The sequence below is a fragment of the Merops nubicus genome, unplaced genomic scaffold, assembly GCF_000691845.1.
Source record: "Merops nubicus isolate BGI_N331 unplaced genomic scaffold, ASM69184v1 scaffold5757, whole genome shotgun sequence".
Lineage (NCBI taxonomy): Eukaryota > Metazoa > Chordata > Aves > Coraciiformes > Meropidae > Merops > Merops nubicus.
Window position 1 is genome coordinate 7,986 of NW_008618202.1, and position 27,206 is coordinate 35,191.

Consider the following 27,206-nt stretch of genomic DNA (forward strand, 5'->3'; position numbering starts at 1 on the left):
TGGCTGTACATCTACTTCAGAGGATGTAAATAAAGGAATAAAACTAAAGAATTTATTCTCATCTCAGCAGGCTGATTTACAGATCAACAAGCATAGGGCATACAGAAGGCATAATTTCAACTGCCATCATCACTTGAAATTGGCTCCAACTTAACTGTATTTTTCAAACCCACAGCAGCTATCACTGAAATTAATTTTGAGAAATTTTAAACACTCAAGTTTTACAGTACTTAAAACCATCATTTGACTTAAATTCAGACATCAGATCATGGAAGGTGAACTGCAGAGTTTTAAGAATTTGGGAGACAATGCACACCACTACAAATGATACGTGTGTCCAGAAGGAGCTCTCATCTGAGGTCTGCTGTGCACTGACAGTGGATAAGTCACACGAGGCATATACCTGGTGACATGTCACATCACTGGCAAGCAGAACACAAGCCCAGGAATCCCAAACCCCACCATTAGTTACCTGCACAAGCCAATTTTCCACTAAAACACAGCAGGTCTCCCTGAAACAGCTGAGACCTCACTATTGCCAAGCACACCTCAAATCCTTACTCCCCAAAGTTTCCCCCTTCCCTTCCCAACCCCTGCAAAGAACCCTGAAGCAAACCACCCCAGGGCTGTTTCCCATGCACATCACCCAAACTTACTTGCACTGTCCATTGTTTTTTTCACACTCTGGGCTCTCCCCCTTCACCACTCCCCTTTCTGAACAGTTGCAGCTCTCACAGCCAGCGAGAGGGTGGTAGCTGAAGTGATGCCTCTCACACACCTCACAGCCTGGTTTCAGGGTTTGAGGAGGGCATATGCATTTCCCAGTCACATCATCACACAGATGCTGCCCACAGCTGCACGCTAGGTCAAAGAAAATGTTCTCCAGATCAAACATCTCAAGACAGGGATCAATTCTGATTGAACTTGCATATGGAAAATGGACATTTCTGTGGAAAGCTCATGGTTCTTTTCTCCCTCTCACTAGTTTTAAGCTCACAGCCACGGAAATCAAATTATAGGACTGTAATTGTAGTTTGAAAGAGTTGCTTTAGTGCCTGGCTCTCTTTTCCATAGATCAGCTGCCTCACTTAACACAGGCATCATTAATCACTTCCCAGAACTGCCACGGATTAAATGACAAATAGTTGTGGTGTTAAGGGCAGCACTTTTCCACAGCATCACTGATAAACACTGAGCATAATATCTGGGAAGGCATCTGAGGACTGTTGGTGTAATCTATAAATCTGTTTATGTTAATAAGAATAGCATAAGAATATGAGAAATTAAGAATGCTGCATCTCCTGATTATCTATAGAAAACCTTGAAGGTGTAAATTGGGATAAACAGCAGAAATAGCTTGGGAATAATTCAGCAGCCAGCGCAGAAAAATGGCTTTGACTGAGAGAGGGACAATGTGGATTTTAACCAGTTTAACTGCAAGCAGTTTAACAGCTGATCAGACAACACAACGACAGGCTTCTCCCTCACCTCAGGTGCTCTAAGGGAGTGGGGTTACTTCTGCCTTAAACTGAGAGCTGTGCTGTGCTAAGTCTAAGCTAGCTCAACCAGCCTCTCACAGGTTCAAGCCCTGCAAAGAGGAGCTTGCAATAGCTATGCAATCAAACCAGAGGATTCAACAGAAGGGGCTGAATGAGGCCAAGGCTGGACTTACCCTTGCAGAAAGGGAACCCATAGTAGCCAGTCTGGCAGCGGCTGCAGCGCCTCCCGATGACGTGGGGTCTGCAAACACACTGCCCCCCCAGGGGGCTGCAGGTAGGGCTGGTGGCACCCGCACTGTGGCAGTCACAGGGCAGAGCTCCGTTGTTGTAGAAAGCCACCAGTGACCTCACAGAGTCCTTACAGAAGGCTGATGAGCTCTCCGGGCTATGGAAATGGAAATGATGTAAGTGCTGGCACAGGAACTGTTAGGAGTGTGCTCTGCAGCAGCCCTGCAAATTAGGGTCCTGTCTTTCAAGCAGTTCCCTGACATTAGTATTGACACACATGCAGAGATAGTCTTTACATTAGTGGGGAATAGCTTTAAACGTGCAGGTAAGAGATTTTTTTTTCAAAGAATGTGTGTATTAGTCGTATCAGTTCAGGCATGCCAAGCAAAATACCAAATACCAAAGATGGAAGCACTACAGGCAGAAAGGTGACATGGGTTTTCCTCCTTTGGGCTGTGAGCAATAAAGCTCTACCTTTACATTTCATTGACCATAGAAAGTCATGGAAAAATGACTCATGGAAATTGAATGGGCCAGCCTCAGCCACGAAAAGCAATTTAATGGAGCACAATGATGGAGATTTTATACATCTGTATTTCAGAGGAAAAGTAGTATTAATTCCCAGCTTGTTGTCAGTGTTCAGTTGGGGTTTCTTTTAAAAGGATGATGCTTACTCAATATAAAAACTGTTTCCTCCACACTGGCTGATAAAGTCAAATGACTTGTCCACTGTCTTTTTGTCAAGAATTTTGTAACTGTAGGTGTCTGCTGGAACAACTAAGACATTTGCCTTAAAACAACAAGAAAGCTAAATTGTACATTCCAGAGAAAAGCAAAAGAAAAGCTAAGGCATTCATATATTTAAATGTTGATTCATTACGTGTTCTGGATTTTCTTCAAACCCATAACATTTTAACTGAAAAGGAAAATATACTCCTCTTCCCCCCAGAGTTGTGATGCTACAGTGCACAATAAAACCAGTGTATAGTATCTTTAAGATTTAAAATCAAACAGAAGCACACAAGATCCTAAAAACTGGAAAGACAACATTCAAAGACAAATTCTCTTTGCCTTTCATCTTTGGATCTCTAGCTAAACGAATGGTGAAAGTGAGAATCTAGTAGTTCCAAGCACACTTGGGTAAGGGACATACCAGAACCAGGGTTCTCCCATCAGGTATCACCACTGTGACAGAGACCTCAGGTTCAGAAACCTCCAGCTCTAGTTGGCTTTCTGCCACCACCTCCTCCCGACAGCCAGAGGTATGAGGGCAGAACGAAGCATTGAAGGAACCTGGACCAAAATTTAGAAAGAAATCAATCAATCCATCAACGTGATGCCAAAGAAATGCCCAGATGCTGAGAAAGGCAAGGGGTGAGAGGAGATTCAGCTGCTCACCAGCCCACACACGTCCTGCCTCCACCTGCACCCGCACGGGGAACGTCGGATGTGCTGCCTGATAAAAGTGTGCCACCAACACATATCTGCCCAAGTGGGGCACGCTGCCACCCAGGGTCATCTGCTTCTGCAGGAACAAGGACAGCTCTGAGAGGATATTCCATTTGTGAAATATTCTTGAGTTCATGAGCTCTTTGCCACCTCCTTGCAATGAAAGAGGGGGGGCTTAGGAGCTCTCAGTAAGTTAAATCTCTCCAGAGAATGTGGCATGACAACTGTTTGCACGCCAAACACATCTGCAGTCTGCCAGACTGCTGTGAAATTTAAAAAGAATCTGGCAGTTTTCTCTTCCTCAGTTGTCTTTATGACTTACTCACTCTGCAACATTTTGATCACATCACGTTCTCTGAAAGCGTTCCAGCTTTTTAACTGTACTGAGAAAATCCTTGATGGCTTAGGAAATAAAAGCTTCCAGACATGAGATACCTGTAAAGGTGTCAAGGTGACCCCCTTAACCGAGCCAGGAGGCCAAGGGGCACTCGGTGGATCCTCCAGCACGTGTCTCTGCACTTCAGAAGTTTTCCCAGCCTTGAGTGCATCCAAAACCAAAGCTGCTGGTGGAGTTGGGTACACGGAGGGAACGCACGCTGCACTAAACACAGAGGTGTAGGAGTCACACTGGGGGGCAGGAGAATTTCTTAAGCACCACAACAGGAAAAGCAGTTAACTCAGAAAAGTCAATTTATTTCTCTGTAGTACAATCAATAGTGCAAGAGCAGCCCTTGTTACTTTTTGGGTTCTGTGTAAAAGATCAGAAAGCAAATGGAAACGAGAGGTACAGATTTCCTCACCAAGAGGAAAATGTGCTTTAACTCATTTTATCCACTCAAATTTTCCATAACCTGAACAGTTTCAGTGGAAGGAGTTTGCTAAAGAAGATGTAACCCAAGGGAACCAGGAGCATTTAAAAAAAGAAATAAATTTTAATCCAGTTAATTACATCCACCAGAATCTCCACTAATCTTATATTCCCAGTTCTACAAATGTTTACATAGGTGTAGCCTTTAAACATGCAAGTTTCCCCACTGAGGTCAATGGGACTAAGTATAGACTCAAATATTTGTAAAATTTGAGCCAAAATAAATAGCAGTGCTCCTTGAAAGCATCTTTATTCATTCACTGCTGTGCTTAACTATTTCTTCCTTGCTATATTTCATTCTGAAGAATTTAATTGAGAAAAGTGTTTTCCAAGACTGCAGGAGAAAATGTTGTTGGGAGTTTCCTGCCAGTATTTGCTCACTTCTCCTAAGTATTCAACAGACAATGATTAATCTTTGCTCAGGACAGGCCCAGAACTGGAATGACAAGTAAGTTTCAGGGCCAAAATTGAGATGTATTTTCCAGGTCTGTGTGGGGAATTACGTGCAGCTTCTGCTTCTGACACTGTTAAAGTGAGCCAGGACCCTGCATCTTTCAGCTTGGTGAATACAGAACACTCTCAGGAAAGCAAAAATGCTGCCAGATAATGGTCTTAATGACAGAACATAAACATACAGTAAACTATGCAAAGTTTTATGCAAAGAATTAAGGCTGTGATTCAATGCTGTGCACACTTGGAAGCCAACTTCAGTCCCCTGCTTTTATCCAACTTACTACTCAGATTTTTCAGCTTTTTTTTTTTACAAATACCACTTTGCAAAAGTGATCTACAAATCCCCTGGAAGTCACTGAGCAAAGATAAGAATTAAAGCTGTGAGTCAATGCTGTGCACACTTGGAAGCCAAGTTCAGTCCCCTGCTTTTATCCAACTAACTACCCAGATTTTTCAGCTTTTTTTTACAAATACCACTTTGCAAAAGTGATCTACAAATCCCCTGGAAGTCACTGAGCAAAGATTCATTCAAAAGAATTAAATCTCATTGCAAGCAAGTTACCTTCCACCATGGGCACCCCTCTGAGCAGCTATGCACTGTACTTTAGGAGCCACATATTCTGGAGAAAATTCCTCTGCTGGTATAATACAAACCTTGTGCTGAAAAATAACCACAAGGACAATTAACAGTTAATATCACAACCAGCAGGGCCAGACCCCTCTAGGGATGGGGAAAAGTAGGAGGAAAAGGGAAAACAGAACTAGGAGGAGCCCCTGTCTCAAGCAAACTTCCCCCTTTATAATGAGCATGACATTGAACCAGCTTGGGTGTATCCCACACCATCAGCTCAGAACTCATCCCATATCAGCTCAGAACTGCTAATGGCCTGTAGACCATGCCTGGCCTACAATTCTACCCCAGCAAAACCAGGAGAAGAAGCTAAATAGATGAAAATTAAAATATGTATGGCAATGAGAATGACAGACCAGCTTGTGGGGTCAGAAGGTTGGCAAGGAGCACACAGAGGTGGGAGGGGAAAAGCCCTTATCTGCAATATCAGAGATCTCTGCACCCTGAGGAAACCCCCAGGCTTTCTGAGATGCAGGCATAAAAACTTGCTCACATGAAGTCTGTAAGAATGAGTTTCAGTAACCCCAGGACTTCTCTCAAAAGTTTCAGAACTCATTTTAAAAGCCAACAAGACCTCATTCCTTTTTTTTTTTTTTAAATACTTAAGTGCAGCTCACAAAACTCAGCTGTGAATTGCTTAAAAAGGAGATAAAAATGCCTGCTAAGCAGTAGGACAGCCAGCACCATGTGTTAATACACCTAAAAAAATTGCATAGGGGGATTTCATCAAATGGATTCAGTTTCATGAGCAGCTAAGAAGTTAGTGCAAAACATAGTCTGGGTTTTAAAAAGCCTCTCTTGAAAGCTGACCTCAAGAACCACATTTCCCCTTTATTTAGGCTGTAAATTGTAAAATACTCTGTGTTTATAGCTGGGTTTCAACTAGATTTTAACCGTGTAACTCACCTTGGCTTTTTAAAACTTAAAACAAACAACACAGAAGAAAATTCAGTGTCCAGAAAAATGTATTCCTGGGGTGGCCAAAAGAGGGCAGTGAATGCTTTTTATTCAAAATATTTTAAAGTTCCAACAATGCATTTATCCCCTGAATTTTTAACAGACCCAGGAAACTCCCATTTAAAAAAAAGCATTTAAAAAAAGTGAAATATAAGGAAAATAAAAAGATGAAGTATAAAAGCTACCAGGATATTTTTCCTTTAAAGTTTAGATGTAGAAGAGAGAGGGGAACTGAAATAAAGCTCAAGGGAGTTGGAAAGAAAGGCAAATTTATGTTTATCATTGACACTGATCAAGTTTGCCTCAGCATTGAGGATATATAAATAAACATCTTCAAGCATCATAACAGACCTGATTTCACACACAACCATGCAGCACATGAACACAGGGAGAAAATAATCTCTCTATACCCAGCTCAGGGAAGAAGTATTACAAAAGGGAAAAGCAAACTGATGCTTACCAGAAGGAAATTAATTGCTGCTGCTTTGAGGTGTATCTTTGTGTCTGCTAGGAGGTCATAGGCTGCAACACGACCCCCACCATCCACCACGATGCTGCGACAGAGGAAACTGGGACAGAAAACACAGGTTTTTTTATAAATAATGGTAAAATTGATTACCAAAGAGCCTGCTGGCCTTGCCATGTGGCTTAGGGTGTTGCCTAGCTCAGCTGCCTGGCTTTTGGCTAGCCTCCCCACTGGTGCTTAGCCATCCTAAGTCATGTCTGGCCACGCTGCGTCCTCACCAGTGAGACAAAGGATGTGCCACGGGCAAAATACTCCTTGTTCTGTGGGGCTTGACCTAACCAGAGCTCAAACCTCCAGATTCCAGCTCACACAAATATGCCTAGGTAAATCTGGATTTTAGGAAGCTATTCTGTACACTGAGATACTCAATAAAAGTGAAAAAAAATGGAGCTTTCCCCCTTCCTGGCTATCTTCAATTGGCTGCACCACCTCTGGTAAAAAATACCTACTAAGGGTCTTGCTAAAAGCTTTGAACTCTGCCTCGTTCCAGGAGCATGACCTCTGCAACTTGCCAAAAGTAGCAACAGTTCCCTTTTGCTGAAGAGAAGTCATATAAGGCTCTGATTTCTTTTCTTCCTTCTGTATTTCTGCTCAGCTAATCCAGCCAGCACCCCATGCAGGGATGAGAGCCTGGAACCGCCCTACAACTGCTTCTCTGCTTCTCCTCTACCACCTGGAGATGGTGGAATTTTCACTCTTGTTCAGAGCACAGCTCAGAAATAAGTCAGCTCAGGGCTATGGACATTGAAGACCAGATAAATATAGGTGCATTGTTTGTGATTCACTGAAAATTTGCAAGGTTCCACTCTCTTACACTTCTTATAGAAACATGAGCTTAATTATTCTGAAGAAAACATTGTAAGTTTTCAGGGAATAATTAAGCTCATCTTGCTATAAGAAAGCCTGGCACAATATATCCCTGATTCTACAAGGTATTCTTCTCTGCACATACTTCACCATGTCATTTCTTGATTTATTTTTTAACAAAAGAGACTCAGAGCTCCCTGCTTAGGGGAGATGACACAGCAGCTCAGTTGCAATGTGATCATTGGCTTCATGCAGTGCCTGCAGGAGGGATTTACTGCATTGCTGCATTAAAGCAAAAGGGCTTTTTTAAAAAAATAAAATAAAGAAAGGGCTTGCTTTGTTATTTTCACGAGCAAATTCTTGATGTATCCTATGAAGAAGCAAGTATGTTCAAAATTAGCCCATAAAATGTGTTTCGAGGGGGGAAAATAAATGCAATAAAATGGAAGATTTATAGCAAATACTTTGGAGCTCAAGGTGTTATGTAACAGGCTAAAATAAGAGCTTTTCCCAGCAAAAAGCTGACAAGGTCAGTGCTCCACATAGCTCCACTCTGGATCACAAACATGCTGATGAATGTTTCTAGCTGGGCTTTGCCATCCTGAACATCCCTAAGCCTCCAAACTGCCAAACACTAGAAAAACTAGAAAAACTGCTCATGGGGAAAAAGGGATGGATGTAGTCCTCTGGCACTGGACAGGGTGCAAAAACCTGCAGGACCACACTCCTAATTTGAGTCATAAGTGCTCAAGTGTTGAAGACAATCTTGCTCAGGACAAGAGAATGTCCATAAGAAAGTAACTCTTTGTACAGGAAAACTCTTCACTGAAGCAATAGCAACGAGCTGATTGCACAGAGAGAATTAAAAATCTATAGAATAGCCACAGAATCATGTACTTGCTTCTAAATCACCCTAAAATTCAAACAGTTTGCATAGTAAAATGGAAGCCCATATGTAAAAGGTAATCATTAAATATTTGGGAGATGATTATTATTATAATAACTTAATTATTATAATAAATTATTCATTTTTTCTTCGTTCAGAAATCCTTACCTGTATTTACAGCTATAAATTCTCACTCTGCCCTCAGGGGCAGGCCCAGGGCTGTGTATCACCACCTCAGCAGTGTACAACTCATCCTCTTTGTTGGCATATTCAAAAACCAGAACGTAGCGACCAACTTGAGGAACATTTATGGTCATCTGCAAATTAACCTAGGTCCAGATCATTGGAAAGGGAAAAAAAAAAAGCCATTAGATTTTTCACTCCCTTTCTTGCAGCTGCATTTTGCTGCTGTGCAAGCCAACGAGTCAGCAGCAGTCCATGAGGAACTCTCAGCAAAAGTTACCCAGCAGGATGGAAGCAATGCTTGTAATTATCACTTAATTAAGTTCAAGAAACAACTGCCATTGTAACAGTCCCAGGAAAGCTGTAAAATAAGCCTAGGAAATTATATTATTATTATTTCTCCTCTCCCCAGTACTAAGCACCAGTGGTGAAACTTCAACAACACTAAAAATTGTCACCATCCTCTCCCAGCTATTTTAATAACACTTTAAAATTGAGCCTCCTTATTGACTGAAACTCCTATTTCCAACCTGCACAGATTGGTTAACACAATATTTGATGCAAAATACTTCAAAGCAGTCACGTGGCAAGTGCTGTGGTTACAGAGAATTTTGCTCTAGCTGGCTATATAATTATTTTGAAATTTAAACTGTTTTTCTTTTTCCTCAGTGCTTCCTTAGGCTATGAACACTTAAACCTGTAAATAATCCTGTCAGCTGCTCTCTTGACTTCACTGCAATCACTCATACCAGGAAAATTCTGCACACCAGGGCCTGTGGCATCTATTCTTGTTCTGTTTGGTGTTTTTAAAAGCAACATCCAAGCCCAGTCATCAAGGGCACAATCATTTGACAGGTAATTATCACGTGCTTGATAAAACACCTTATTTCTACCAAACACACTTCTAGTATAACTTTTCATTCCATAAAGCATATTTTTACCTTTGAATGGACCTACACCACTGGCCTAATTGCTTTTCAGTAAAGCAGATATTTTACTTAAGTAAAATGTAAGAAATTTAAATAGTTCTATTTAAAAAAAATAAATATTAATTTAGAGTGATGCTGACCTGTCATTTCTGCTGAGAAACCATCACACCATCTCTGCTGCAATTAAGCAGCATGCTGGACACATCATAATGCCTAAAGCAGAGGGGTTTTCATTTACTACCAAGCTTCTGGCAGAGTGAAATGTCCACTCTAGTCACAGTTCTACATCTCCCTCCTACACACAACCTGGCTCAGAATCTGCTTTCCAGATCTGTAAATCCTGAGCTGTAAATCTGCAACCACTTCAGTGCAGGAGGTTTGCAGGCAGTAGCAGGGACAGGAGTGCAATTAGCAGGCAGGATTCTGACCTCTCCTCCACTGATCCAGGCCATCGAGGGTTGACCAGGAGCTGGCTCTTGCACAGACACTCTTCTGTATTCTCCCTCACTGGTGTGCACTGCCTCTGAACCAGGGACACAGGAGAAGCTGCCCAGTGGCAGATGCTGATAGAGCAAGCAGCTTACACAGACAAAACAACCAAACAGAACACAGGATTATTGTTGTTTTCAGGTGCAGCAAGATAAAATAAAAAAATAATAATAAAATAATCCAAGGCACACGTTTATTCTGTAGCAAATATACTGACTGCTCTGCTGAAGCCTGTCCTGAAGAGGTGCAAGGCTCTGTAACCTGGACCTGCAGGATGGATGCTTCGTAGTAGTCACTAGGTAGCAGCACCAAGTAGTCCTAAGAACAAAGAACACAACAAATGCAAGACCACCCAGAAAATTACAACAGGAACATCTCAAGACTTTCACAAAATCGACGACAGAAATGGTTTTCAGGGAGGATAGCTGCAAGAGATGGATTTTTTTGTTGTTGATACATCAGGATGTGACTCCCTAACTCTATTTATACCTTCACAGGGATGGGACAAAAGCACTGCCCTGTAAGCAGGGAAACTCTGAAGCCACTGTCCCATCATATGTTAGACAGGACAATGCTGATAGAGGAGCCTCCCCAGAGCCTGGTAACACAGCCAGCTGGGTGCTGCCTTCACCCAGGGGTGCAACCCACAAGGGACATTCACAGATCCCAGATGACTTTATAAAAATATTCCATGTAATCCATTAACCTGTGCTCCAAAAGCTGTTTTATTTTTTCCCCTTCCTTACCCACTTAAATAAAGGTATTAGAGCTTATTTATAAAATCTGTTATTGTAAGAACAAGCTGGGCTAAGATCATTAACGAATATAATATTGTACAATTAATAAAAAAAGTTTATAAATGAATAAAAAAATAAAATAACTATAAAATAATAACATAAAATTCCTTTTCAAAAGTGTTAGTAAAAAAAACACCAGGCATGATAAGCACTGTCACTTCCAGGAAGAAATATGTTTGCAAGCTCTTTAGGAACATTTTGTGTGGCATCCCATAAATTTAAGGGAGCCCCAGGCTTAATGACTAAAGCCACTGGCTACGTGTTAACCCTGCAGAATCCACCCAGGAGCTGCAGTATGTTGGCTCTGGGATCTTACACGTGGAAGGTTTTCCATAAATGACCACCTCAAGCAATTGGTCTCTTTATAGCAGCTTCTCAGAACTGCTGTCAGAAAAATGTTTTCGTTTTTCAGTGACAGAAAACTAGAGATGGGAGGATAAGAACATTTAGGAACCGTTTTGCTAATCCTGCACCCTATCTTATGATACTTTTCTGAAGAATTTTTGTCAAAAAAACTAAAGGGCCTGGCTGAGCCAAGCTTTAAATATGATATCTGATCAGAATGATGTATTTCTGTGAGCATTTATGCTCAACCCATTGTACCTTTGAAAGATTCTGCAAAGACTTAAAGTCTGTAAGCACAAGAAAAACAAGAGCAGGTGAAAGAGATGAAAAAAATGAATTAAGAGGCAGAGTTATCCATTTTCATGATAATATTCTCCTGCTGTACTCTTCATGAGTGCTGAATTCCAATTGCTTGCAGGATTCTTCCTGGAAAATACCTCCAGAGCAACACTATCATGACAGCCTTCAAGGTATTTTCCCCAATTTTTTTCTTACCAAGAGGACTTCCTCTGCCATTATACTGACAGTCCACGTGCCTGGGACCAGGGAGAAAGGCTCTGTGGAGCTTTTTCCTGGGATTGTGACAAAAGCTGGCTCCTTGCTGGGTGGAAAGACAAACTCTTGGCTCTGAGCAGCCCCTGCCAAAGGAAAAAAAAAAAGAATAATCAAGGAAAAAAAATAAGGGATTGGGTAAAATATCCCCACTTGCTTAATGTTTAGTTGCAGACAGTAACTGAAGGCAGCTCCTGGGCAGAGCTGATGTACAACAGCAACGTGGCTGCAGGATGTTTTATCAAGAAGTCCTGAGGAGCTGTTGTTATGGCTATTGAAGGTTTCCTCTTTGAAGCCCCTGGACCATTGAAGGTTTCCTCTTTGAAGCCCCTGGACACAGACAAAAGCTGGTTCCTTGGTAGATTGGGTTCACCATTAAATAAACATTACTCACGAAATGAAGGCAAAAGCCACCTTTCAACTGAAATATTAAACCAACTAAACCAAACCAAGTGCTGTTATCCCTTCTTTAAAAGCTTCACGACACACACAACACAGAGCTTCCAAATGCAGAGCTGAAACCACTGGGTTTGGCCAACATTTGAAAGAACAAGTGTTGATGACTACATCAAGCAGGGGTTCCATGCACACACAGCCAATCCATTATGTGCCAAAATGGATTAGGAGAAGCACAGAAGCACCCACACTGTTAAAAGTGATGCCTTTAAGGTGATGTTACAACTTTGGACCTCAAAAAGGCTCCTCTGAGCTAATATTCATGGGATCTGCTGCACCCTTGAGTTGCACCTACCTGTTCCAGGCTGAGATTGGCAAGCAGATAGGCGACCAGAGGATGGTTCACCTCCAGGGTTAATATACCTCAGGACAATGCGAAATGAGGAGAGGTGTGAGTGTTCCACATTCAAAGTTATCCTCACTTCATTCTGAAAAATGGAAGTTAATAAAAACAGCCATAAAATGCTGGATAGAGGGACAGTTAGAAGCCATGCAAGCACCACGCTAAAGTCCTACAAGAAAACTGCACATGCAGACAAGTGTCTACTGGGGTGGCAATGCTGGGGCATGACAGAGGGAGACAGGCAAGCCTAGGGAGAAAATTAATTCACTTACAGGTATAATTAGTGCCAAAATAGTCCTCAGCAACTGAGATCTTCCCTTTAGAGCTTTTTGAGCCCAGGCTGACATAGCGGAGGACTAGGTGGAAGAGCTTAGGGGAAGCCACAGTGATAGGCACAACCACCTCTGGCTGGGAAAAATAAAAAGAAAGGGAAAGAAGGAGGAAAGGAAAGTGTATTATTTGTTACTAGCACCCAGAGGAAGAAAAACCATTTGGCAAAGACAAACTCCATAACAGAAAAGAAAGGCTTGGGCAGCTTACAAAAGAACACAGAACAAATCCTCCTGGGAAATAAAAGTGCTGCTGAATAACAGCTTATCCAGGAAGCCACAGAATGGCTGAACTAACACGTGGGTTGATATTCTGGTTATTCTCCTCTCCTGGGCCATAGAGGGATGTGCTATCAAGGGCTGTCCATATTTCTGGCTTCCTCAGCCATGGGCCAGAATCACTGCTCCCAGTCTGAGACGACTCATGATGCTCCCCAGCATGCAGACACCTCAGATTGTCATTGAAATTTCTGCTCTCCCACCAAATCCCGAGGTCTCTGGAGATGTGACACCATATCTGATGTTCTGTGACCCCTCTGGAGCCACACAGTTCTTGAGCCCCCAGGAGGCTGCATCCACACAGCCCCCTTTGGTTCATTTGCAGAGCAATGGAATCAGCAGAGAGATGGTTGGTGGTGGACTGGGAGAACATGGGACTGGTGCAACCTGAAGAGTTTGACTTCCCTTTTTCCATCCTAAATCATAAAGCTTGCCCCATAATCCAGCTCCCACCAGTTCACCCATCACAATCCACTTTCCAAGGTGCTTGTGGTGCAGTGACCTCCCCAGCACTGTGACACACTCCACTTCCCAAATCCACACAGGATTCCTCTGTTCCATAGTTTGAGAACAAAGCACTAAGCCTCATTTTCCCTGATTCCTAAAAGCTGAATGCATACGACTCAATTCTGAGGTCAGTATCCCAGAGAGATTCTTAATTATTCTTCTAAATAGAAATGCAAAGCAGAAAGCAAAGGCAGACACAGGACAGCTGGCAGGGCTGAGAGATCCAGAGAGACCAGACAGCTCAAATCAAGGTGGCTGCAGGATGGATTGTAGACCAGAATGAAAAACAGGCAACTAGAGGAAGGTTTCCCAAGCATTGTTTTAAATGGGGAAGGAAAATTTCTGAAGGACACTATGTGGAGAAGACAGGCACTGAAGGAACACTTGAGAAATAGATATGGACAGAAAAGAAAAGGCAAAATAGAGAAACGTGCTTCAGGAGATGTATCAAAATGATTTATAGGCTTTTATGGAAAATATAGAAGATAAAGTGAAGGGAGAGAAGGAAGATATATATGAGGAATGAGGGAGGAAGAGATGTTGGTCCCTGGCTTCAACCAGAGGTGGAGATTACTCTCCAGGGGGAAATTACTCTTCAAGCTCTGTCACAAACTTGGGCAACTCTGGCCAGTGGTTTAAAATCTGAGCCTGCCTGTCAGCTTCTCAGCCTGGGACACTTGTTGGCAGCATGGCAGGGCACCAGCGACCACCACTGATGTCACACACAGCTTCTTATCACTGTAATTGCATGGAAATGGTTTCTTCTCACAAAAAAAAGTTGCTACGTTGGCCTCTTGTGTGGTAGATACGGTGACACTATTTGCCTGCTACAAAATAAATGTCAGGAGGATTATTTCAGGGTCCTGCAAGACACTTTGACTCTTTGTCAAAAATAAGGAAATAAAAAATAAGGAAAGGTCCTTGAAATGAAGGATGTGAGGCTGTCTGTTATGCAAAGATCTAACTAAGGAGGGCCTGGAGCTGACAATCACTCACAGGAGTGAAAAGATTTGTCCAGGTAAGCAAAATAATGCAGAATAGAAAGATTAGAGCCTCAGGCCTTCCACTGCCTCCTTCCAAAATGCCACTGGACATGAAATGCAAAAAGCAGCTGAGTTAGAAAGCAAAAGTTAAGAAATCACAGCTACTGGGGAGCTGCCTGCCTTTGTGAACGTGGAGTGATTCTGAAGGACCAGTAAAGAGGAGCTCTGGGATTAAAAAAAAACCACAAATGATCAAAGAGGAAAGAGTGAAAAAAATTAAAAGCAGAAAGGAAATGACTATGCTGGTGCAATGGTTATGTGCTTACGTCTCTGTAGTACTCTATGAGGCTTTGGGCAATTTAAGGAGGCTGGACACAACTACACCAGAGTTACCACTTTTCAGAAGAGTGGGCAAATCCCATTTATTGCCCAAATCTACTGTTTGAAGATCCTGGTTCACTTGCTTAGGAGTTAAGCCCAAAGACAGACAGGTCCCCTCTCAGACAATTAAATTATGTGACTTTCTTCCTCCTTTATTCCCTCTGCTGTTGTTCAGTTTGTTTCCAGGCTTTGCTGTCCTTGGCACAGCAAGAACTTCTGCCCTTAGTATTTAATTTTAAAGTTATTAGTTCTTTTCTTTATACCTATTGCAAAGTGCATTCTTCTCACCAAAAAAAAGCCTCAAAGAATATTGTTAAAGAAGATGTGTCTGCACAATCAATGGCCTTACAATAGTAGCAACACTCACGAATCCAAACAGGGATGAAGGGGTTGGATCAGTGAGATCTTCTCCTTTTTTTTTGGTTTTTCCATGACCACACACACACACAGAGCAGCACTAGAGAGACCTACACACCCCACACCTATGTTTTCACCCCAAAGCCTTGAGTGAAATCCCAGCTTACTTGTATAGAAGACATCTGGGCATATCCTCTCCAGCTGAAGCCAGGGAACTCCTGAGGATCATACCCAAAACGAATTCCCCTTCCCTTGACAGTGGTACCATCTTCAATCTCAAACTTCATGTGGTGCAGATCAGGGAAAAAATAGTTTTTTTCAGGTCTTTCAAGGAGAAAAAAAAAACAAAACAGCAAGGAATGACCAGTCACTGTGTGGTCCACCCCTCAGAGCCTGAAGCAGTGGAAAGGAGGGGAACTACTGATGACTGAGGAATCCTGCAGCAGCTAATGAATTCAGAACAGATAAAGTGGATGCAATGCAAATTCTCTTTCCAGAAGCTTTTACAGCTTACATATGTTTTCCTACCTAACTGCTGAGAGGTGTACAGACACAAGTGCAACACTATTGCAGAACAGGTAGTGCTTATTTAAGGAAATAAGCTTCAAAATCATATTAAAATAAGCGAAGCAAACTGCCCAGCAAAACGAATATCAATACCAACACCATTTCCAAGCCTATTTAGCCACAAATCCAGCAGCTCACACGAAAGCATAGCAAGGGGCAGTTCCAAAAGCAGTGTGCTGGAGCAGGAGGCAGCAGGAGCTCCAGCCAGACTCACTCCTGACAGGCTGTGCCCACGACGTGTGCCCGGCACTGGCAGCCACCCCAGGGCTCAGCACACACTGTGCTGAGGGATCCTCCAGCATCACACCAGCACCCTGTCAGGCAAAGACCAGAAGCCAAATATCCCATCAGGAGAAAGAAGTGATCAAAGTTATTACCAAAAAAATACCCCTTTTCCATGAATTCAACACCATTAACGACTCATTTCATCCTTCTGGAGCCCCTCTCCAGCTCCTCTCCCCCAAAACTCTTTCAACTCGTTCCCACACATGCATTAAAGAGCTTTTTTTCTGGCTTTTCAGTGACAAAAGGCACTTTTAAAAATAAACACAAGTCATAAGCCATGCCCCATGGCTAAATGCAGGACCACAGTTTTGCAGAGCAGCCCTTCAAATGTTTTGCTCCTAAGTCAGAATTTCTAGAGCCATATGGTGATGAACAATTATTTTTCAAAAGAAAAACCAAAACAAGCAGAGCCTAACTTACAAAAATTATGAGATGTTAATTTTTCAGAGTCTGGTGCACCAATATTTAATTTATATTAAAAAAAATTGCACACAACAAGAAGATTTGTGTCACTATAATAGCACAGGAATATTTTTAAGCAATACTGAGCAACATGACTTGCCACAGGAGACAGGACTTGTGGTGGCACAAACTAAAGGGCACCTCTTCCTTCCCAAAAAGGGCTGTCAAGGCTGAAACAGGCTGCCCAGGGAGGAGTCACCACCCCTGGAGACATTTAAAAGCCATGGAGATGTGATGCTGAGGGATGTGGGTCAGTGGTGACCTGGCAGTGCTGGGTTAATGCTTGGACTTGATGATCTCAAAGGTCTCTTCCAACCAAAGTGATTCTGTAACTCAGGAACCTCAGCACCTTACCTTGGCAGCCAAAATAATTCTTATTTTCCAGAGCATAATAACCAGCTTCACAAGTGTCACAGGAATCTCCACAAACATTGGCTTTGCAGTGACAACGCCCATTTTCCTGTGAAGAAAATCTCATCAGAAAGGTTTCAGCACCTTTTTCAGAACTTTAAGCTTGCAATGCTTGGAATCCCTCTAATTTTAAAGAGGAAAAACAGTCTAATCTTAACAAAAACATGTTATCTGGGCATAACTTTCTGTCATGCATCATTTAAAATGAGCAGGCTAGAAAATAAATTAACTCAAGATGACAAAATAATTGTATGTATCCCTAGGATACTTAAAAGTTCTGTATAAATTGCTTGTTTGCCATATAAAAGCAGCCACTTCACGTGCAAAAGCAAAAATCACCACTAAGATTTATATAACTTATACAAAATATCTTACAAGATGTTACAAAAAATTATAATTATCAAAAATTAGCTTTAGAATGTCATAAAAAAATTTATATGCAACACCAAAATGCCTTAAAAAAATGTTACAAAAAAAATCACCTTTCTAAAAATCAATTTAATTCATGTTTTTCTTCTAATTTCAGCTTACCTGCTGACATTCTCCAATTCCACTCAGTGTTCCACTCACATCACACTGGCATGCTGCACAGAGGAGAAAAAGACAAAGTGCAGAATACTTGGCAGGAAACAAAATAGACCCAAAAAAAACCCCAACAACTAAATCTGCAATTTTGAGTCATAATGCAACAAAGTGGATTTTACCCTGGAAGGTTCAAACCAGCAGCTGGATACAGACACAAAGGGAGAAGAAAGAGCAAAGGGGAAAGAATGAGGACATCTCTGGCTATGCAATTTACTGCTGTGTTTTGTCCTAAATTTTAACAAAACCAATCTTGAGTTGGGATTTACAAGTGTTAAATATTCAGGCAATTGATGCAAAATAGGGTCTTCTGACTGGCTCCTTCTGTTCTCCAGTTCTACTCTGAGACCAGCTCAATTCACAGGAAGGAGTTGTGCTGACCTAGAGATTTGGGGAACCCCACTATTGACTCCAAGGCAGAGAAGATGAATTATATGAAGGATGCAGTAATTAATCTTTGAGGTGATGTTCAGACTGATAGTACTTAAAGATTTAGAGCCAGAGATGTAGTGATATGGGTGTTGGCTTAGCCTTAGGGTTACTCATCCTAGCTGGGTGGCTGTTGTGGTGGAACCTGTTGGAAAGGAAATAGTTGGGAAGAAAAAGCCTTTTAAAGATTTTTTTTTTTGTCTTTATCCTTTTTAATCTTTAAAATTATTATTACCTGCCTGAAAAACATCAACTTGCTGTTGGAAAACAGGAAATTGGATGCTGAAAATGGCAAACACATCAGTATTGTACAGAGATAAACCACAGCAGGTTGGTCACACCCTGAGGCCAGGAGAATGCTTTTCACTTTGCAAGCTAGAGGATGGTAATAAATGAAAACACATATTTTTCTAAAGCAATTAACCAGCTTCTGGTCTCAGTCCAGCACTAGCAAACACTCATGAAATTATGTTCTGATTTCTAAAAGTGACTGCTGGTATCTGAGTAATTTGCTGTTAGAATTAAGCAGCATGAAAAACACACTGTAAACCAGAGTTGTGACACGAACTGAGCTCCAGAGATGGTGCTAGCCAGCAAAGATGACTTTAAAAAGAATTTGACCCATTCCATAAGCCAAAAAAAAAGTGTTCTGAAGCTGTACCTGTACATCCCTCTGGGTTTTCCTTGGCCAGGTTCCAGTACAGTGGTTTGCATTTACTACAGGTAGGACCTTCAACGTGCTGAAGACAATGACAATAGCCCTGGGGGCAGAGAGGAGTTAATATGGGTTTATCTGTTTAATATAAAACACACTGCTCTTTGGGACTGAGAAAAAACACATAATTAACAGCTCAGGCAGTTCAGTGACTTCTCCAGGGGCATGGAAGCTGAGGCTGACTCAGAATCCTTAGATTTTTTCTCTCATATTATCAGCACAGCACTATTCAAACCCTGGGTTATTTTCTCCACATCTAATTTATTCAAAATCTCTGGATGTACTTTCCAATTCTTTCATAAACTTTTTAGAACAGCTCTGAAGTATTGTTTTGCAAAAAAACCCCACCAAATTTCCTTAAAAATAATCATCAATTTTCACGTTTACTCTTTCCTTTCTTGGTGGAAGACACACAGAGCTGTACACATGAACCTACACAGACCCTTCTTCCACTGCTCAGACTCACCCTCTGGGGTTTCTTTGCTACAAATTTAGCAATGACTGGGATTGCTGGTAATATACTACTACTGATAACCATCAATCTCTGCATTTGTGACAATAATAGTGGAATAGCAACAGTTACAAAGAGAATATTGCTTCCAAGAACAGTTTGATGCTGAAGGGTCCTGTTGCAACCCAGAACCTGAAGGTCTTTGAGACATCCATAAGCTTATATTGCATATCTACATGTATAGATTAGTATTCCAGCACACCACGAAGACATAAACAGTATAAAAATTCCATATTTAAGATAAAAAACCACAGAAATTATTCAGACAGGAATTATTCTGGCAGAGAATTATTCACATTAGCTGCAGGGGTAGGTTACTTACAGCCTGAGAACCCACGCTGCCTGAAGGGTCACACTCACTGCTGACACCTTGATGAAATTAAAAAATAAACACATTGAAAGATCTTTTGAAAACAGGGCTGTGGGATTAGTGCAGATGTAGCCAGTGTGAGTGTGAAAGGGCTTTTTAATACAGTCACCTTGGAGGGACTCGAATACCTTCAACTTCAAGACCAGCAGAAGCCTTTAATAATGATTTTTGAAATGTGTATTTAGCCTGGTTTAGACACTTTGGCTTCATCTGCAAAGCAGTCACTGGGAAAAATACAGAACTGAGACATGCTGGCTGCAGTGCTCACCCAGCCAGCTCAGAGATTTGGTTTGATTCCTTGCAGAACACACGTGGAAGGGTCAGGATTCCATCTTCCAATGAAAAGAACATCCCCTGACAGAAGTATTCAGCATCTTTACAAAATAATCTCTGAGAAACAGCACCCACAGAGGCAGGCAAGGGCTTATGGCTAACCAGAAGCTTACAAGCAATGATGCACAAGCAAATTAACCACAAATAAATTAAGCACAAGGTAAAAACTGCTGACATCTGAATTCTACAAGCTGGCAAACAGTGCACTGCAGGAGTTGGCATGTAACACCACAAGGAAAGCTATTGTCAGACTAAAACAACAAACTTTGGCCACTACTTTAGGCTAAGAGCTCTACTATTGTGTTGAAATCTATTGAAATTGTATTGAAATGTATTGAAATTGTATTGAAATGAAGCCTGGACATTCCACAGGGTCATACTTTACAGGTACCTGAATTCCCAGCCCAGCTGGCAATCTCAGCTGCCCCAGGTACAAGCCAAGCACTGCAGTTAACCACTTGGACTTTATACTGGCAGAACTGGCTCCCTGAGAGAAATATAAAACAAACCCTGTCTTTCTGTTCCACGTTCATGTTCCTGGTTCCCCTTTTCAGTTCCTCTTTCTGCTGCAGCCAAGGACATCTGACTTCACTGTGTTTACTTCAAGGATGCCTGGAAAGATTCAGGGCTGGCTAGGAAGTTAGTATAAAAGAAATATAAACACTGAAGCTTCCAAAAACTTCACCTACAACACAGTCCCTTCCCAGATGGAACATTAGAGTGCATTCTCTCCTCATTTTAATAACACTCATTTGTTTAGAGCTTTATTTTGGGACCACTCCTATTGAATAAAGGTTCTATTGAGCTCAGCAAGGCACGAGCAGAGAGACCAGTTCTAGGTGCAGCAGCCAAGAAGTGACAGAATATATCAAAAATACTCAATACAGGTTTGATTTCCTTTCAGATTTCTACCTGATTCAGTTCTAAGAAAAAAAATACTCTTAAGAGTACTTTAAACCCACTGAACAGTGTGTACCAACACAGAATCCTGGGGTTATGGTTTTCATTTTAAAATGTTAATCTACTCCAGACCATCAGACACAGTTATGCAGTGTTTATTTATTCTCCCCACTGTGTGAGGTAACACAATATAAAATAGCTTTGCAAGGGTACCAAGGATTATGCTGCCTGTTCATAGGGTGGGAACAAGCACAGAAGGGCCAAAAGCAGAGGACTGCTACAGCAGGAACACTGTTGAAGCCCTGTGGAGACCCCTCATGTTTCACAGAATCATTAGGGTTGGGAAAGACCTCCATGATCCTCAAGTCCAACCATCACCCAACACTACCATGGCCATTAAACCACGTCCCCAAGTGCCACATCTACACATTTTCTGAACTCCTCTAGTGATGGTGACCCCACCATCTCCCTGGGCAGCCTGGTCCAGTGCCTCACCACTCTGTCAGTGAAGGAATTCTTCCCAATGCCCAATCTAAACGTCCTCTGGCTCAACTTGAACCCATTTCCTCTTGTCCTACCACTAGAAACCTTGTGTTTCACAGATACATGAACAGAGGTTAGCTCTGTGCCTCCCTTCAGCCCAGGGAAAAATCACTGTGAAGGGCAAAACTGGAGTTTCTCATTTTCAGATTTACAGAGCACACATTTTACAAGGTACCAAAGACCCTTTACTAAAGTAGACCAGTCCTTCACAGCTCTGCTCTGCCATGAGCAGTCAGGGATGCTTGGTTGATATAGGTCTCCATGTGCAAACAGCTTTCAGATCCTTTGGATATTAGTAAGAATGAGGTTATGCCAAAAAAAATGGAAAAAAAAAAGAAGCCTGGGAGAAAATAGACTATATAATTCTCTACTATAGAAGCACAAGCCTTACCTTGACATGTGGGGAATGAGTGGTGGCCAGGCTGGCAGGTGTCACACTGGAGTCCAGCTACCCCAAATGTGCAAACAGCTTTCAGATCCTTTGGATATTAGTAAGACTGTGGCTATGCCAAAAAATATGGAAAGAAAAAGAAGCCTTGGAGAAAATAGACTATATAATTCTCTACTATGGAAACACAGCCTTACCTTGACATGTGGGGAATGAGTGGTGGCCAGGCTGGCAGCTGTCACACTGGAGTCCAGCTACCCCAGGGCGACACAGACACCTCCCAAAAACATCACAGATTTCAGGCTGGGTACCCGCCAAGTTACATTCACACACTGCAAACCAGAAAAGGCATTTCAGAGGCAGCCTCTGCACAGGCTCTCACCTTTCTTTAAAATAAAAAGAAAAAGAAGAAAAAGCTCAATAGGACCAAAGTCTTCCTATCAGATTTATTGTGGTTGGTAACAGCTTTTATTATTGCCCACATCAGTAATAATTCAGCATCAAGGGAGACATGAATGAAAGAGCAAAAGAATCTGGCTCAAAGGAACTACTGAGTTCAGTGCTGAAGCACCACACTTGGCCTGTCACAACTCAGAATCTGATTTACCAACCCTAAGTTTTGCCAACTATTGAATGTAATTCCAACATCTTAAGGCTGAAATGGAAGAATTTCTGGTTGGGATTTACAGTCTCAGGGGGTAGGGCTAATAGAATACCTAAAAAGACAGAGCAGAGATGGTTAACAAAGTTTAAAACCAGTCAGTTTTCTAGTATTGATTAGAAAGGGCAGCCTGATGCTTCAAAGTGAGCTTGCAGACTCAAATGAAACACAATTTACTTTGTTCTTCATAAAAAACAACATTAAGTAACAGAAATGTTCCCAAGAGTATTCTAAATTTCATTAATGTTACAAAATCCATCCCCAAACTGGATTCAAGTGATTCAAACTGCAATCAAGGAAATAGGGGTGTATTTAGATAGAAATCCTCACATTTTCCTCATCACATTTTTCATCTTCTTTGATTTTTGGGAGTTTTGGGAGATTCCCTTTTTGCCACATCTTCGTGGCGAAAGAACTTAAATCTCTAGGCATAAAACCTGGGTCTGTATTTTGGAGAGTCTTGCTGAAAGAGAAGATTTGACTCACCCTGGCAGAAGGGGTAGTGGAAGTACCCAGCTGCACAGGAATCACAGGAGGAACCCCCAAATCCAGTTCGACACCTGCACTGTCCAGTGTTCCCATCACAGTCCCTGCCCAGCGCTCCTGCCCCGTGGCACTGGCATGCTGGAGAGCAGAGGGGTAAAGAAAACATTTCCAGCCTTACCATCTCCAAGTGCCTATTTTATTTGGAAGCCAAAGACTGGTATTTACACCAGAGCACAGCATTCCAAGTGTTAAAAAAACCCTATAACACTTACGCAGACACTGGGGGCCAAAATATCCTGGTTTGCAGCCACCTTCTACATACAACAGGAAAAGGAAAGAAAGAAACAAAATTAGTGCACAAAATCACCCAACTCTTCCTATTTTTGCACAAATCAGTGCTTAGTAATTCCTACTCTGGAGCTGACAAAACGATCTGTGTGATTCTTAGGTGCAAATCTTGTTTTATAAATAATAAGAAGCTGGAATTGTGCTTAGTCTGTCAGCACAAATTTGCAGCCTCAGCTGCCTCTCTGATGCCTGCACATTCAGATGAAAATGTAAATAGCTAAATATCTATTTTCTCCTGTTTATTTATATTTCCTTGGAGTTTTCTTTCCTCACCCTTTTAAAGATACGTGTGAGAGGGGGTTATGTGACCAGGGCAATTATTTTGGATGCTGTAAGAAGGAGGTAAGTGGCACAGGAGGCTGAGGCTTTGTGGGCTGTGATGGCAACTGTGCTTTCAAGAAGACAATTTGGATTTATTTTACAATCCAATAAGTGGATTTGTGCTGCCTGCTTATAACAAAGTCCCTGCTACGTTCACAGAAGAAAACAATTTTTCATTTGCCAACATAAACTCCAGTTCTATTAAAGCCAATAGAAATAAAGGGGGAAGAATGTTGATTTTATGACCTGGAAAAGGTTTTAAGGCTTTTTAAAGTTATAAATTCTTTATAAATAATATTTTTGTAAATAATATAATAATGTAAAATTTAAATATATGTAATATAATTAATGATATCATAAATATAATAATATAATCTATAATATACACAGTATAATAACAAAATAATTCTTTATAAATAAAAAGTGCATTGCAGGTGATAATATAATCTATAATATACACAGTATAATAACAAAATAATTCTTTATAAATAAAAAGTGCATTGCAGGTGATGAAGCACTAGCTGTGATGATGTTCTACAGTATAATAATATGTAGTAAAAAGTATTATCTCCCTGTGAGAATCATTGTGTGGATTTCAGGCAGCTTTGTCATGGGCTAAAGAAGAAATATGATGTAGCCCTCTCAGAAATCAAAGCCCTTCACTGCCAAGGGCAATGCCCAATTTCCCAGGTGCACCAGGACAGTCCAGGAGCAGAGCCCAGGGAGCCTTCAAGGGAGAGATTTACAGCACAAAGCAGCTGACAAGTTGTACATGTCAGAGAGTCTTGATGGATCTGTTCATAAGAGCCCCAGACAAGTCAGCCTCTTCTGGAGATGCCTGCCAGAGGTTGGATAAACTTATTTTGATCCAGAACCCTTCCTAAATTAGCCCACTAAACTGTTTGCTATGAAAATGACAGTATGATGAGCTTGTGGCAAGAAGTTTCTCTCTGAAAGGTAAATACCAACAGGGGCAAAATTACATTCCATAAATCCATAAATCCATAAATCTCCATGAAAGAGCAAAGGTGAAAAAACAGCAACATGGGGAAAAAAAACAGTGAAATGGGGAAAAGAAATCACACTGAAAACTTGCCTATTATGTCACCAGCCAGAGCACCTCCTGGATTTGGAGAAGGAAAAGGATATGCAGGAATATCTTGAAAACAAAAGAAACAACAAGGTGTGTTTGAAACAGACACATGAATTTCATTCAATACCCTGACCACCAACACGTGATAACCTACAACACATGCTATGGGGAGGATTTATTCTACCCTAGCCATTGAATCCAAACAACATCCCATTTTTTACACTGTGTTTTCCTTTGTTTTGCCTTGATTGCCTCCTTTAATTTTTATCATGGTATCTCTCTTTTAGTCAGACTTCACATCTCGCCCCAGAACAACACTTGTTTTATCAACTGTCAGAAAAAGGTTCCTCCTGAGGTCACAAAACATTCCAAATCTGTTCATGGAGTCAGAAGCTTTTAAGCAGCAAACACAATCCTCATGTTACACTTTGTTATCATTTGTTTATGGGGCAAGCATTTAACTTTCTGAATTCCCAACACTTAACTTTAATTTCTTTTCATTTGAAGTAAAAATCTAATTTTCAATTAGTCAACAGGATTAGATAGCATCCTATAACCTCTTCAAATAAACAGAAGCACTCAGCACTTCTGTGCCACAGTTTTTTCTAGTATCTTTTCTCTTCTTTGGATTTACAAACACCTTTTCATTGAACCACTTCTTAAAAAAATCTGGAACAAACTGGAGCCCTTAAAGCTTTTAACTTTCTGAATTCCCAACACTTTAATTTCTTTTCATTAGAAGTAAAAATCTAATTTTCAATTAGTCAACAGGATTAGATAGCATCCTATAACCTCTTCAAATAAACAGAGGCACTCAGCATTTCTGTGTCACAGTTTTTTCTAGTATCTTTTCTTTTCTTTGGGTTTACAAACACCTTTTCATTGAACCACCTCTTAAAAAATCTGGAACAAACTGGAGCCCTTCCTCCAACCATGTATCTGCCCCTACCTGCAGTCCAGCAAAAATGACTTAGCGTGGCTGAGTGCTTCATGCTCTGCCAGGAATTACATAGGTGCTATTTTAGAGTTATTTTATTTATTTTAGAATATTCCAAATATTCTATATTCCAAATATGATCACCTATGCAAGTTCCAAATCCTGGGAAGTGTCAAGGAGAACACAACCATTTTCTCCCCTCTCTCTAACTACAGTCATGTCCCAGATCCCAGTTCAATTGGTTTTTATAACCAAAAACCTGAGACATATTTAAACAACTTGTGCAGGGCTTTAGGTCTGGTGTTTGGGGCTTACTGAGAGACAGGCTGTAGCCTTGATGAAGATGTCTTAAATGACATGAAATGAGAAATGAGATGTTCTGAAATGCACTCAGGACTGTGAGAATGCAGCACACTCAATAGTGTTGGCTTAATGGTTGGACTTGATCTTAAAGGTCTCTTCTAACCTAAAGGATTCTATGATTTTTAAGTAACAATTGTTTGATCTTAAAGTTTTCTTCTAACCTAAAGGATTCTATGATTTTTAAGTAACAATTGTTTGGCCAAATACACCAGACTCTGTTCAGTATTATGACAGCTGATTTATCAGAACACACAAACACGTGAGGATGAAATGCCAGATGGTTTCACCAAGTCAAGCACAATGAAACCTGCTAATGCACGTTCAAATTATGGGGAAAAGCTCATTTCTACTTGTATACTCACAGACACAAAATGGATAAGCATAGAACCCCTCAGCACAGCGCTCACAGGTCTCCCCCTGGAAGTTCTGCTTGCAGAGGCAGCGGCCAGAGCCTTCCTCACAGCCCTCTGCGTGCTCCAGGGGACAGCTGCAGGCTGGGAGAGAGGCAGCAGTGAGCTCCAGTTTGGGAAAGGGTTCCTCTGCCTTCTGCAGCAGTGCTCAGTGGCACTGGGAGAGGAAATGTGCAGCTGTGGCTACCCCATCATTTAAAGAATTACCATTTGCTGTTGGGTATTTTTCAAGTACATTCTAGCACCAGATAATCTTTGTGATGCCCCTTAGAAATAAGACGATGCTCTGCTCTTAGACTGTTGAGATTTTGAATTCAGAAAGCTAAATGTTATTATTCCACAGCACTGCAGCCATGAGCTTTTCTGTGGTGTCTGCTCATCTCTCCATGCTCTAGGCTGAGCATCACCCTCCCTTACAGACCATGTGCATCCTCATGGCAGCATGCCACAGCTCTGGTGCCTTCCCATTCCCTTCAACACAACAAACTGCAGCTTCCTCCTCCCTGTCACAAGGCTCCTTCAGCCTGTTTGTAATTCAGCTCTTCTATTTTACCTACACTCAGCTTCTTTTTGAAATGTTATTATTATCATGATTATTATCCCATTGCACCATTTGTTAGCCCTCAAGTTCAACACTGCATAGAACAGGAGTGGGGATTCTTGTGACCTTTAGAGCTATAGAATCACATTTTCAAGTGACCAAGAGTCAAAGGACACCTCATATGCACATCAGAGAGCTAAGAAAAGCAAGGTCATGAGGGCAGGAGATGAGAGTGGCTTCCTAGAAGCCAGGGCTCCTCACTGGGCTGTGTAGCAGCACCCCAGGTTCATGGGATCCTCTCTCCTCAGCAGCCTTT

General features: G+C 41.5%; 1 protein-coding gene across 1 annotated transcript in view; it reads right to left on the reverse strand.

Moving 5' to 3' along the window:
• LOC103775882 (laminin subunit alpha-3-like) overlaps nt 1–27,206 on the reverse strand; it is a gene marked incomplete at both ends in the record, with an annotated part of 43,016 nt that overhangs the window by 7,242 nt on the left and 8,568 nt on the right. The window contains 21 exons of the mRNA XM_008943356.1: nt 657–861; nt 1,673–1,884; nt 2,402–2,517; nt 2,881–3,020; nt 3,126–3,252; nt 3,612–3,777; nt 5,060–5,157; nt 6,546–6,654; nt 8,473–8,633; nt 9,845–9,995; nt 10,123–10,223; nt 11,543–11,685; nt 12,351–12,483; nt 15,402–15,558; nt 16,016–16,115; nt 16,903–17,008; nt 17,491–17,543; nt 18,632–18,731; nt 19,519–19,565; nt 21,928–22,062; nt 26,302–26,433. Coding sequence (XP_008941604.1) covers nt 657–861; nt 1,673–1,884; nt 2,402–2,517; nt 2,881–3,020; nt 3,126–3,252; nt 3,612–3,777; nt 5,060–5,157; nt 6,546–6,654; nt 8,473–8,633; nt 9,845–9,995; nt 10,123–10,223; nt 11,543–11,685; nt 12,351–12,483; nt 15,402–15,558; nt 16,016–16,115; nt 16,903–17,008; nt 17,491–17,543; nt 18,632–18,731; nt 19,519–19,565; nt 21,928–22,062; nt 26,302–26,433 — 2,692 coding nt within the window. The remainder of the gene's footprint in view (nt 1–656; nt 862–1,672; nt 1,885–2,401; nt 2,518–2,880; nt 3,021–3,125; nt 3,253–3,611; nt 3,778–5,059; nt 5,158–6,545; nt 6,655–8,472; nt 8,634–9,844; nt 9,996–10,122; nt 10,224–11,542; nt 11,686–12,350; nt 12,484–15,401; nt 15,559–16,015; nt 16,116–16,902; nt 17,009–17,490; nt 17,544–18,631; nt 18,732–19,518; nt 19,566–21,927; nt 22,063–26,301; nt 26,434–27,206) is intronic.